General features: G+C 49.4%; 1 protein-coding gene across 4 annotated transcripts; it reads left to right on the plus strand.

The window, feature by feature from the left end:
- Positions 1-9796: 9796 nt before the first annotated feature.
- Positions 9797-13189, plus strand: LOC124704233 (putative rRNA methyltransferase YlbH). 4 transcript variants are annotated; one of them, XM_047236475.1, is made up of 9 exons: positions 9797-10049; positions 10135-10245; positions 10726-10830; positions 10927-11031; positions 11553-11691; positions 12033-12154; positions 12232-12288; positions 12382-12502; positions 12573-13189. In XM_047236475.1, the coding sequence occupies exons 1-8, from the start codon at positions 9825-9827 to the stop codon at positions 12466-12468; spliced, it is 951 nt and encodes a 316-aa protein (XP_047092431.1). In that variant the 5' UTR covers positions 9797-9824; the 3' UTR covers positions 12469-12502; positions 12573-13189. The 4 variants fall into 4 exon arrangements, with proteins under 4 accessions (XP_047092431.1, XP_047092434.1, XP_047092432.1 ...); XM_047236478.1 differs by having other exon boundaries at positions 12584-13189; XM_047236476.1 differs by having other exon boundaries at positions 12382-12484.
- The last annotated feature ends 680 nt before the right edge of the window (positions 13190-13869 follow it).

Consider the following 13869-nt stretch of genomic DNA (forward strand, 5'->3'; position numbering starts at 1 on the left):
GAGACTCTTCTACTGCATACTCTCGTGTTTTATCCACTTGGGCGCCCCCCCGAGCCGATTCTGTCAAGAGATTTGATGACATCGGCTCTGATGGACCGTGAATGTGTTGAACCCAGGCAAGTATGGATGGTGAGGATATTCGCGGCCGACATCGGAATCGGCCTCCACGCTCGTTTGCTCAGTGAAGGTTTTGTACTGTTCCTTCATAGACCCTTGGGGCCGATCACAAGGATCAGCCTTGACAATCTTGCACATCGCTTGGCTTCAACTACACGGTCAGGCCAGTGGATAAAACTAGCTTAACCCTTCCTTTTGTCACATCGATGCACTCGCAGTCGTCCAATTTGATGCCTGAGAGGGGTTCTTGGCCTGCTGCTTCCCATGCGTTCATGCCAGCCGTTGAAACTTCGGCCGAGTCGTCGGCTTGGACGACCTCTACCTCATCACCATCCCACTCGTATTATACATTGGTGCATCGTGGAGGGAATGCAGCAGTTGGCGTGGATCCAATCTCTTCCCGACAGAAACAAAGCATAATCTGCTCGTGCTATCAACGATAAAGAACGCCGTAGGGATGGTTTTTCTTCCTACGGTCGGATCCACATTCAGAACTCCTTGTGCCTCGGACGCTTGGCCGTTGAAGTCGCTCAACGTTACGTTGGTTTTGATTAGATCCGAACTCGAGCGCCCCAGCTCGACGTAGCATAGAGTACGGCATGATGTTAACCGCCGCTCCGGTGTCCACCGAAGCATCCCGTTCCACAGTGCCTCCCATCGATATATCCTCGTAAGTACGGGGCCTTCGGATGCCCGTAGCTCCCGTCTCGTGGCTTCTCAAAGATAACCGGCCGTGGGCCGCAATCAAGTTGTGCCACGGATGTCTCATCTAATCCTGGAGCACCGAACTCCGACGGGAGGATAAACACCATATTTGTGCCGACCGATGTTTCATCATCGGCTTTTCTCTGCCTGGGCGCCACTCTTTTCTTTGTGGCTCACCCTCCTCGTCCAGGGTTCGCAGAATTTTGGCGGCCGGATCAGGCCGTGCCTTCCTTAGCGTGCGCGAGTATAATCTTTCGGCTTCTTCCAACTCACGCGTACGCCGGACTTTTTGCTTCGGGAACGGCCGAGCCCATCGGAGGCACCATCTCGGGCTGATGATATTTGTATTCTTCACCACCGTCCTCCGAGCTCCTCGAGATCTTCCATCCGAGGGGACTCGGCACGCTTGTTCCGATGCGGGAAAGGCCCTAGCTCGGCCGAACACGGACACGTTAGCGGCACCCTTCTTCCTTTGTTCGCATTCTCGGCGGTCCTCGATTGTTGGCAATCGGCTCATCCCCGAGTCCCGAGCAATGTTTGAAGAACGGGCAGTCCCAGTGCCTATCCATGTCACTCTGCCCCCTTGGCTTCCCTTCGGCGCGGCGATCGTACCCGTTGTTGCTTCTACCATGTTGGCGGTACCTTCCGACCTCGGCATCAGACCGGAAATTCCTTTCATCGTCGGCGTCGTAGCGCCGACGTCGGTCGTGGTGTTGCTCGTATTTGTTGAGAGGGTGCTTGGAGTGTGGGCGTTGATACCGCATGCTCCTTATTCCCCTCTTGCCAGGTACCGCCTGTCCTCACATCGGGGTTGGTCGCGCGGATCGGCCCCCTCTTCATCCTTGCCACGGGAGTGGCTGCTTCTGTTTCCTCTTTGTCATGGCGGCTTGCGTATCCTGCCACATTGACACCAAAGGAAAACTTTGGCTGATCTATGGGGTGGCTGAGATCCACCGTGTCGACACCGGGACCCGGACGTGGGTTTCTACCGAGCACTGATGTCGTGCGGCCGGGTCTTCTCAGCCGGAGCCGATGAGTTCGGTTCCACGGGTTGCCTTGATCCCGTCATGTTTCCTTCTGAGCTCCTTGGGCAGATCCCCATGCTTCAAAGACCTGGTGTGCTCCTCCGACGGGGTGGAGAAATCTCTCCCATCAAGTGCGCCTTCGGGCGTGGAACCCCTCCCACGACGCCATGGGAGTGGGTTCGGTGGGAAGAGCCGAAGAGTGCGGCTTCGAGGATGGCTTTGATCTCGTCGCATGTGATCGGCGCGCCGTCCGCCATCTCGGACGTAGATGGCGATGCGGTTGATGTAGACGAGTGTCCCACCGGCGTGCGAGAATGTGTTGATCGCCAAAACCCACCGGCGGGCAGCGGCCTTGTCAACACCGTAGAGCCGGGAAGAGCCTAGAGCTGCGGCTGGCTGAGACCCCTCCGAGCGACGGCCCGCAATGCTCTTCCGGTCACACGCGGCGTTGCGAAGTGCAAGGGCGTGCCACCTGACCTATACCCGGTCGGGAAGGTGATGAAGATGCCTCGCTTAGCTTCCTGCAGAGGCATACATGTAAACATTAAATACGAGCCTCGATCGGCTCTCGAGGTTATCTCGTGAATCGGCTCAAAGAGCCGATCCACCCATGATCCGTACGGGGTGCACGAATACTTGGTGGTCCTGCTTGATCAAGATGAAGCTAATGAGATCTACGACGATTTAGGGTTTTCACCGCATAATCGGATCATCCTACTCCAGAGTTGGGCCTTGCGGCCACGCACGGTGCTCGTAAGCCGATCCTAAACAAGGCCAAAAAACCAACATGAAGTTGATCCTAGGAACATCCCGTTTAGGACTTGCGAACGCCACCCTACGTGCCACTCGATCCTCCCCCCCTTTGTAAGGCCTAACTATTGCGAGATATTAAACTAATCCTTGTAGAACAAGGAGCAATCGTAACGGATCAGATCTACTAAATAATGACCAAGCGGGTGCCGCCCCCACACTCGAGATAGGCGTGAGGGCGGCTAGATATGCAAGGGTTGCACTACGTAAGCATGCTTAAACGAAGAACAATGCTAACCCTAACACATCTAATGATAACTACGTTGCTCGCCATCAAAAACGCTTCGAGTACGAGCAACGCATGAACAACGTGGGGCTTGTGCTGCCTAGATCGCAAGATGCGATCTAGGCAGCATGTCGCTACCCGATAGAAACCCTCGAGACGAAGGAGTTGGCGATGCGCCGAGATTGGTTTGTTTTTGGGGTTGAACGTGAGTTGTTGTTTATTCCATAAACCCTAGATACATATTTATAGTCCAGCGGACTTTCTAATGTGGGCGTGCACTAAACCGTGCACGAGATAAACTCTAACTTCTAAACCGATACACAATCTATTATATTAAGATACACGGGCTAACTAGCCCAAATTCTCCGTGCAAGGCCGCTTCATAGTTCTTCCATATGTAATCTCCCAAGCCCATCTTGATCGCGGCCCACCTCCTGATTTAGCCAAAATCTGGTGATAACAGACGTATCAGACGCCCTCAAACCTAGGCGATATGGGATAAGGTTTCCATGTACGGTTGCATTGGCTTCTAGCTGTGAAAAGCTCCATTCTTTTGTGGTGATGTTGTGTTTCTTTGGGTGCCGGTGTTCCATGTGCACCTCGGGTCATAAGCATGTGTCCTTCTTTGTGGTGGTTTCGTGGTAGGTGATGGTGCCCACGGGGATTTCTCTGGCACGGAAATCGTTCTAGGTTTCCCTTCCATGGATATTTTGTCGACTCTTCTCCCGTGAGTTGTCCGGTGAACATACTCTGCTTGCTGACGGTGCAGCACTCTTCAAACCAGGGTGAGAGGGATAAGATCCCTCTTCAGAGACAAACAAAGTGAGATGGGTTGCCGATTGTACCTTTGGAAGAAAGGAGAGCATGTTCTCCCACTAATTATGCCTCCTATAGCCTCTGCTTCTCCTTTTGTGTCGGTCATTCTAGAAGACGATGGCTTTACAGTTTCAAGTGGAGATTCTCTTTTCTTTATTTTGATTGTTTATTTTTCCGGGCTTGTAAGCTGCATATACACTTCTATATGCCGTTTTCGACGTTATTAAGTTACCACAGGGCTACATCCTTTAGTTTAAAAAGTATGGGCTAAGCAAGAAGAGGCATATGTAGATCGAGGAAGTTTGCAGCGAAACAACAGGTCAGTGTTTGGTAGCCTACAAGTAATTTGGGGCTACTTGGAACATGGCCCTCGGGGGGGGGGGGGATGCCCCATCTGAAGCGTGATTTTCGTCATGTTCTCCACTTCGTTTTTGGTTTCTTACCATGTCGTTTTCTACATGGGATGGGCAACTATCCCACCCTCTTATTTTTGGTTTGGATGATGGAAATCAAAGGTGTTTGGTTGGAAGAAAGCATACTGGTGTGTTAACCTCTTAAACTGGAGCGATGAGATCACCCATCAAACAACAAATACCAAATAGCAATTAAGGGCTTCAAATAATCAGTTCGTCAAAACAAGGTGGTAATAGGCAACACCACATGAACTATCAAATACCCTAATGGTTGATGCACCACGATTTAAGCAACTATAGCCCGTGATGCATCGCAAGTTCAACATCGAAGGGTTCTATATATTACATACCGGTGATCAGTTTTAATTAAGTCATAGCTAATGGAGGGATATCATGCCGCCTCCCAAAATATACATGACATCATCAACAGATCATGATCACAATCAACATGACACGAGCGACAAAGAAGTATCAGTTATCAAAGTGCATGCATAGCTAGGTCCTAATCCATTCCCTCCTTCCACTTGTTATCATTTTAGCATACACGACACCTTCAGCTTTGTTGTCTGCAATAAATCTATAGCCTTGATCAGGAAGCACGGATCAAAGAGTTGGCTAGATTGAACATTAATCGTCCTCATCTGAAAATAGTTCACTACGAGCATGGTCAAGAAGTCCTATGATTGAGAAGATTGTGTGTTAGTGTAAATCAATATGTAGGATGCGAACAAGTGAAAGCAAAATAGTGACATACTATCTTACCATGCGGTTCTGCCTCAGCTTCTTCTCATCATCGATCATAATGGATGTGTTTTCCTTGCACCATCTGTCACCGCCTTGCTCTCTAATCTTGCATATCATGTTCCACTTTATTCTACACTTCATGTGGTGGTTGTACAGTTGAAAAGTGGTAACCGTGATCCGAGTGAAGTCAAGAAATCATTGGCAATCTTCTACATTTGGCTTTCTCTGAACCCGTTGTGACATCTTACCCCGCCGTTTACGGGCTCAACCATCCTATTTAGGACGAGATTTGATAGAGAAGCTTCCCAAACCATTTAATTTTGCATTCATACATAGTTGGATCGTTGACATGACATACAATACCACTAAGGGGGCAGACAAGTCGGGGAAGCTAGAAGGCATGATGTCCTAATATAGGTTAACATAGTTGGATCGCTGATATGACATGCAATACTAGTAAGGGGGCAGACAAGGGTTTGAGATTCTTACAACCAATAGAAAATCATCCAACACACATCTCGGGGAAGAGGGAGAAGCTGATTGGTCGCCGACAACCGCTGCCGTTGTGCTCGTGGGTGCAGCCGGTGCAGAAACTCCTTGTCCATGGATTTTGAAGGATGGAGAAGCTGGAAGGGAGAAACGATAGATTTGGATTTTAGCATGTCACACCTAAATATGAGGTGATTAAGCCACCTGAGATTTGGGAGACCAAGCCCACCAAGCTCCTTCCGCATGCACACAGGGCAAGGTGGATTTGGCTGCAACTGTATGACTTCTCCAAGCCTTGGTCGGGCCTTGTGTTCCCGGTCTCGCCCGACGCCACCACCATCTTCATCGCTTCGTTGAATACCTCGGTAGGTTCTGGTGCGGCCATCTACTTCTGGCAAGACCCTTGGCTCGGTGGGCTCTCGGTTGCGGCGGTGGCACCTATTGTGCTCGCTATAGTTCGCCCTGCTCTGATCAAGCGTCGCAAAGTTTCTGAAGGGTTGCCAAACAATGTGTGGGTCAACGACATCGCCGGAGAGGTGTCGGTGGACGCTGTTGTGCAATTCTTCAAGATGTGGGTGCTGTCAGCCAAATCTCTCTCAGCGAGTCAACAAATAGCTTATGTGGAAGTGGACTGCGGACGGATCCTTCTCCTCCAGGTCGGCTTACCATGCCTTCTTCCATGGCAGGACGACATTTCCAGGTGCGGCGCAAGTTTGGAACTCAGGGGTACAAGTTTAAGTTCCATGTCTGGCTTGCACTCAGGGGCCGGTGTTGGACCGCTGACCGGCGTCTTCGCCATGGTCTCCTTTCGCACACTCTCTGCCCGCTCTGCTCGGCGGCGGATGAGACCTTTGACCATATCTCCTTGCAATGCCCATTCGCTCATAGCATTTGGGTGGGGTTCCTTGCGGCCGCGATGATGAACTTTGTCAATCCTCCGGCGGCTACCGTCATTAGCGAATGGTTGTCAAGTGTTATCTCCCACCTCTCGCACTCCGACGCCAAGGTCACCAACTCGGCCAGTATGTTGATCTTCCGCTCGCTCTAGCTCGAGAGGAACGCCCGGGTTTTCAACGGAGTGTCTTCGCCGGTTCATCGGCTCCTGAAGACGTGCTCCGTGAGTGGGCGTTGTGGTGTTCTAGTAGACGTGGGTTAGTGAGAGGTGTTGGCTAGGGTATCCGCGAGGTGTTGTTGCTGGTATTGTGGTGGTGGTTTGGAGTCCTTTTTTGGACTTGTAATCTTTGGTTGTAACTCTTCTTTTGAGTTAATGAAATGACCTAGATCTCCTGCGGGTTCTTGAAAAAAATGAGGTGATTATGCACGAACGGTACTGCCGCAATTTTGCTAGAGCACGTGAGCTCGCGCCATCTCCATAGATAGCTATACCGGATCGGCGTATTTTTCATTTTCGACGCGCGGGGGTGGCTCTACTAGAACATCCGATTGAGCCATTTCTGTCGGACCCAGTGCTCGTGCAAACCACACCCCAAGCTAAAATCCTCTCCCAGCGTAGCTAGGGGCGCGTTTGGTAGGCTAGGCCAATTTTCTGCACCACTGGCGCCCCTACGCATCGCGAACGTGTCACGGGCCACTTTTGGCCCATCGTTTGGCAGCCTGTGCTGCACCGGCCCGAACACAAGTGCACATTGTTTGGATGCCTGCATAAGCGCTCCATCTCTGTTCAGCCACATCACATGTGTTTGGTTTCCATTTTGGGCACCCTGGCAACAGCTTGTCCTCACCATATTCAAATATGGTGACCTTACCATCACATATAACGACACACAAACACGATCATAAGCACACAAACACAATCATAAGAACAACAGACAGTTATATACACAAGGAACAGAGTACTTAGCTCCTAATCTAGTGTCAGAGTGGTAAGACGAGCACCTAAACCTGGGGGCAGACTACCCATGTCCAAAAGCATTGTTCAACAGCCTCTACAGGCCAACATGACAGTGGGATATGCACAAAAGTAAGTGTTTAACAACCTCCTAGAGGCTAGCACAACCACATGATCAAACATAAACAGAGACAACGATGGAGCAGCAACACCTTAACGGCGAGGATCAGCAAAAGGGCCCTCGCGGTGCCTCTTGCAGCCGAAGATGCTGGAGCAGGATGTCTCCTTCCTGAAGACGTCGACCTTGAAGCCGTCGTCCTGAGGGGTGAAGACGATCGTGTCCTGAGGGGTGAAGCCGTCTTCCTGAAGACGTCTTGAGCAAAAGCCTTTTGACAAACTCGGTCCATGACTTGATGAAGCCGACGCGCTGTCCCGTCCATTGCAGTTGCACCTTCCACTCGCAACGCTGGCCCAAGTACAAGCAAACCTTCACCGGGGGGCATTGTTCTTGAGCTTGTACTTGGTGATCAAGAGATGCTCCATGTACGGCGGGACGACGAGGGCACGGAGGTCGTGGCTCTCCACCTGCACGAAGAACGCCGGCAGACCCTGCCTAGCAGCGTGCCCCAAGTCAGCAGGACGGCCAGCGTGAAGCCTTGGCGCTGTGATCTGCTGGTGCGCTTGCATTAACGCTACGTTGGGGTCACGAAGCTACACCCGGACAGCCTCATCCCTTGCGTCCAGTATTGGCCCTCCCGAGAACGCTTCCAGGAAGGGTCCGTTCTGCAGATGCAATGAAAATGCTAAGAGTTAGCAATGCACAAATCACTGTCATGGACTTGACATTGTGGCAATGGCAAGCACAAGGCACTGTCATGGAGTTCACATTGTGGCAATGCCATGCACAAGCAAAAGCACTATCATGGACTTGACATTGTGGCAATGCCAAGCACAAGCACAAGCACTATCATGGACTTGACATTGTGGCAATGCCATGCACAAGCACAACCACTGTCATGAACTTGACATTGTGGCAATGCCAAGCACAAGCACAAGCACAAGCACTATCATGGACTTGACATTGTGCCTGTGCCAAGCACAAGCACAAACACAAGCACAAGAACAAGCACTGTGAAGCCAATGATGGTGCTTGAGCTTGGCATTACGAAGCAGAAGCAATGTCATGGACAATGGCAATGCCAAGCTCAAGCACTGTCATGGACTTGACATTGTCAAGTCCATGATGGTGCTTCGGCTTGGCATGGCAAGCAGAACCACTGTGAAGAACACACATGCACATTGCCATGGATCCTATCTACATTCCTATGTACATTCACATCTACATTGTCATCTAGTCGATCTAAACAAGCGGAGAAGGAGTCGATTGAAGGTACTTACGATTGGGTGGAGCGACAGCGGCCCACTCTTAGGAGGAGGAGGACGCGCACAAGCGGAGGTAGGTCCCCGAGGACGTCGCACTCCAAATCTGGGTGGAGGCGGAGGCGTAGCGGGAGCGTTGGTCATATCGGACGGTGCCGGTGCCGCGGTTGGGCAGGGTACGCCCATGAAGCTGTTGGCTACCGACGAGCACGAGGTCGGCTGAACCCCGGCGGCGGCGCGACGGGCGGCGTGGCATTTGGTGCAGGCGGACGCGACATGCCCCATGGTACATCGGGGTCGACACGAACCCCAGCGGGGGCTCCATCTCCCTGCTGGAGCCCGGTGCACCGGCCGCCATTGCGGCCTCCCTCGCCGTCGGAAACCCTAGTAGGGACGGGGCAAAAAAAAACCATTGTCGACGGATCCGCCGATCGAATCCCGACGGCTTGCAGAGCTAGGACGGCGGCGCTGCGGGTTGCCACGCCGGCCGGCCTCGTGCTCGCGAACGGTGATGACCGATTCATCACCGGTACGCGACCGACATCCATTTGCGCCGCCGAGTCGCGGCCTCCGGCTTCGTACTCGCGGACGAGGCGCATGAGCGCATCGTTGGACCTAGTGGCCGTCGGCTGGACGGCTGGATCCGTCGTCGCTGGAGAGGAAGGCGAAGGAGGATGCGAGGAGGCCATGGCTGCAGTTGATGGGACAGGGCGGTGACTGTCTGTACCAGGAGTGAATAGGGAGAAAGAAGGCGAACCGGTGAGGGGAAGTGGGGAGCGAGGACCAGATAAGGCAGTGTCTTCTCCACGTGTGCAACGGTTGCACGGAGCGTGTAAAATGGCACGACAACGGGATAGGCCCGCTGGAAACTGCCGATTCGGACGTTCCTCCAGGGCCTATTCCAGTAGTGCTTTGAGAACCGATTGTATTACAACGCAAACCTCTTACATGCAACCAAACGAACCTATTTTAGCTAGGCTGATGCAGCCAAAGGGCTCACATCCTACCAAACGCCCTAGATTTAATGAGAGCTGCAAACACGGCCGGCCCTAGGAGACTAGGAGCACGAGCGCATATATTTTAGCTGTTGTTGTAAAGGGAAAAACACTCTGAATATCTTAGCTGTTCCATCGTAACCGTCCAAAGATCAATCGGACGACTGAGAATACCCGAGCCATCGGATAGAGCAAAACCTCCCCTTATCCCCCTCTCGCCCTCCTCCCGGCAAAGCGCACCGGTCTTGGCCAACAATGGCTTCCTCCACCCTCGCCTCCTCCCCATTCCTCCCGTCGCTCGCCACCCCGAACCACAAGCGCATCTCCCTACGCCTCCCCGCTCGCCGTCTCCCGGTAGCTGCCTCCGCGGCTCCTAAGGGCGCAGCGGCTGCGGAGGCGGCGAGGGAGCGACGGCGTTTCCTCGAGCGGTACGGCCTCAACCCTGACGACTACGAGGAAGATACCGAGCCGGATCCCAGGGTTCGCTCCACCCCTTTGTGATCTCGCCGTACTGAGTCCCGTCGCAGTTCGGGTGACTTGATTGTTTTTTTTTTTCTTTTTGCAGGAGGAAAGGAGGAGGGAGAGGCGGATGCGGAAGTCAGGGAGAGGAGAGGAGGGGGCCGCGGTTGCTCCGGCAAGGCCGGTGGAGCGCCGGGAGACTCATAAAATGCTTCAGGTTTGGAGTGTGACAGTGCATTAGATTCAGTTTCGTGTTTAAATGTTGCCAGTACCTCGGGCACTCCACTCTCACATCAGTAGAGCATTTGGACTGAAATTGCAATATAGTTGTACCAGTCCTGGTACCCTTGGAGGTTAGATTAGTGGCTACATTGATTAGCGACCGTTATAGCTGGTGAATAAATGCACTACTTGTTGCCTACTCGTTATACTTCTGTTAGAAATGCAGGTATTTGGCAATTCTATAAATTTCTGTTCTGACTAATCAATTCATATGCTTATATAGATGTAGCTCATCCATTGTCTTGAATTCCGTAGTTGTATATCAATCTCTTTTCATGGATTATCTAAGCATGTTCCTGATGGGTGCAATCTGCAAGATATTTACATTACCTTGAGCACACACTTTTGCATAAAATTCTCCCTAATTAAGTTACTACTGTGGTATTTTAGATTGAAGTATGCATAATTATTTCAGGTACTAGCGGGGAAAGTACGCAGAAGAAAATTACTTTCACCAAAAGATAGGAATGTTCGTCCAATGATGGAAGTTGTCCGTGGAGCAGCCTTTGACATTTTACAAGTACTATTTAGCTTTTACTTGATTATGTAAGTTGTACAAGTTTCATCTTCTTGATGTACTAATAGATCTTTGTTGGTTCTTGTTCATGATTTGCAGTCAGCTGGTGGTTCTCCTGCTTCACTCAGGCCTGGTCTGTGGTTAGACTTGTACAGTGGAACTGGATCTGTTGGAATTGAAGCTATGAGCCGAGGCTGTTCAGAGGTTTTCCCAAAACTTATGTTGAAAGTTGAAACATCAACCTAGAACAGCCAAATATCCAAATGCATCCTTCCTAGATCAAGTTATAGTATTATTTGCATCTTCTGAGCTTATTGTGATCTGAATGAGTTTGTAAGCTAGTAGTACATGAGAAAATTATGATATTCAATCTATCTTTGCAAGTTGATTTGAAGTGATTCGAGTAAAGCATTTGCGTTGTTTGCATCTATATTCCTATTTGTATGCTATCTATTAATTATGCACAGAATCACAAACTTATTCAGAATTCAATCTAGGTTTAGAGTTATGAGTTAGCTTTCAGACTCCGACAGCTAAATGTGTGTAAAGCCTAATTGGGGAGGTGATATGAAACTTTTTTTTTCGAAAAGGGGAAAGTCCCTACCTCTGCATTGATCAATGCATATATCCCTTTTATTTCATTAAATTATGTCAGGTTTATCTGATTTATTAAATGTTGCAAATGAGATGTAACTTGATTCATCTTCTTTTTTTTTTTCCTTCAGGCACATTTTGTCGAGATGGACCCTTGGGTTATTTCTGAGGTCCTTAAACCTAATCTGGACTGTACTGGATTTCTTGGTGTTTCACACATACATATGCTTCGTGTCGAAAACTTCTTGGACAATGCTGAAAAATCTAAAGGTATGGATCTCTTCTGGAAGTAGTATTTTAAATAATGATGTGAAGAGCATGTTTCGGTGCATTCTGAATGGACGGCAATACATGTATGCGCTGTTACTAGATAATGAGAGTAGTGGTGTATGCCAGCAAAACAGTTGTGGCGAAAAAATGCAGAGCACGTTTGTGACCTATGATAGATTTTCTGCAATCTCGAACTGCATTTCATCTAGTTTAGTCGCCTTGCTGTTGATATAATCAGCTTTTGCATGAAATAAATCATTGAAAGAATATAGTTAGGATTACTTGAAGAACAATTATTTTTCTGTTATCTAACTACGACTTTCTGGCCTTTCCTCCCTCAGGCTCAGGTAGATATCCTTCTTTTGATTATATTAGCGTAACACCACCGTATGTTGAGGTAAACTACAGTACACTACTGGATCAACTTGCAAGGTCCCCGTTGGTTGGAGAAGATTGCTTCATTGTGAGCTCTTGCATTCTTTGTAATTCTAACTATTTTGCTCTTATTCATAACTCTGACCATCATCGATTATTTCTCAGCTAGTTGAGTACCCTCTGAAAACAGATATGCCTGAATCCTGTGGAGACCTAATAAAGGTATGTGTTTCTTACACTTTACTCGAATCAAGTACTGACACAAGGCTTTCTGGATAGCAGTTGCAGTTGCTCACTTATTCTCAAATATTGCAGATAGCTGACAGGAGGTTTGGTAGGACAAACCTGCTAATCTATGGGCCAACATGGTCAGAGAAAAAGAAAGGACAGGTCCTGAGATGATTTGGGTAGCATTGAGGCAAGTATTGCACACAAGGTGTTGGCTGCCTTATGCCCATCTGTAAATCTTCACCTAGAATAATATACTAACATGCACCCTTCAATAGCCATTTTGCAGATCAGTACCGGCTGAAACAGACTGATGTTGCAATCATGTCATCCTATATCATGGACAGTACCAAGTAAGGAAGAAGGCTAATTATTTTGCTGGTATAGCCGGAGAATGATTTTGCAGATCATCATCGTGCACGATGATTTTCCGTGTAAATCTCCTACCGGAGTTAACTCACCTAGCTGGTCCATATGAAGATGTCATCTCACGTCGGGGAGTAAAAATCCTGCCATTTTGGTTCAGAGATCCACATCACGTAGGAAGGCAGGTCTCTCCTTTCCAAGCATCATCATCCAGGAGCAGCCATTTTGAAGCCAAGTTTCATCAGCACCATCCGGTAGGGACCTTTGCCCCTCTACGTTGCAATTCTCCCAGCTCATGCTTCCGGAAGATATTATTTGCACCGTACAGAGACAGCATTCAGCTGGCTGACTCTAGGTGTGTACCGTTCAGGCTAGAAAGAGCTATATCTTTCTGTAGAATGGCTACGGTCCCTGGCTAATATTGGGATCAGTAAACAGAGCGTGTTGGCTTCTGTATTGTACTAGTACATGCTTGTGACTTGTGCGCCATTTTTCCTTTTGAAACTGACATGATAAAGACTTGCAAACACGTGATAGTGCAACAGTACGAAGCAACCGGCTGAGCCTTTCCTTACATCGCACGCTCGAAGAGCCTGGAGTGCGCGGCATGGTCTGGGATGGAGTTGCATGATTAGAGCATCTACGGCCGCTTCCCCCAAAACGTTCCCCAAACTGCGCCAGATTGAACGTTTGGGGGACATGTTTTGTTCGCTATGAATAAACCAAAGATAGCTAGACTTATAGAAGAAATAGCATTAGTAAGAAATTCATATGAATTTGTGTCGCGTTTAGGGGACGTCGCTCCCCAGCCGCGTCCCCCAAACGCCTCTCCCAAACATTTAAAATACTTTTTTTTGGTACTTTTATTTCAGTTTTCACAAACTAATACATAATTGGGAACATGGTTTACACGAAGACACAGTTTGGAACATGATTTTCCACAAACTAATACATAGTTTGAACCATGATGGACACAAATATAAAATTTTGCAAAAAACCTAAACCTAACTAGGCCGTGCATCGAAGGTTTCCTGTGTTCGCTGCTAAGAAAGAACACTCGAGGGCACACCCAGTCACCCAAACTGGAAAATCCAGTGGGAGGATGGTGCCCTTGTTGGTTCTACCGATGAGGCGAACAGCCAGAAACTTCCGTGCACGTATTCGCTGCGAAGAAACAACACTCTTCATCATCAGTCGTCCTCTTGGTCG

Source organism: Lolium rigidum, chromosome 3, assembly GCF_022539505.1.
Source record: "Lolium rigidum isolate FL_2022 chromosome 3, APGP_CSIRO_Lrig_0.1, whole genome shotgun sequence".
NCBI classification, from domain to species: Eukaryota; Viridiplantae; Streptophyta; class Magnoliopsida; order Poales; family Poaceae; genus Lolium; species Lolium rigidum.

Coding starts and splice junctions, on each gene's coding strand:
- LOC124704233 (XM_047236475.1), top strand. CDS start 9,825: ATGGCTTCCTCCACCCTCGCCTCCTCCCCATTCCTCCCGTCGCTCGCC. Junction 10,831..10,926: donor CAGCCTTTGACATTTTACAA/GTACTATTTAGC, acceptor CATGATTTGCAG/TCAGCTGGTGGTTCTCCTGC. Junction 12,289..12,381: donor CCTGTGGAGACCTAATAAAG/GTATGTGTTTCT, acceptor CAAATATTGCAG/ATAGCTGACAGGAGGTTTGG.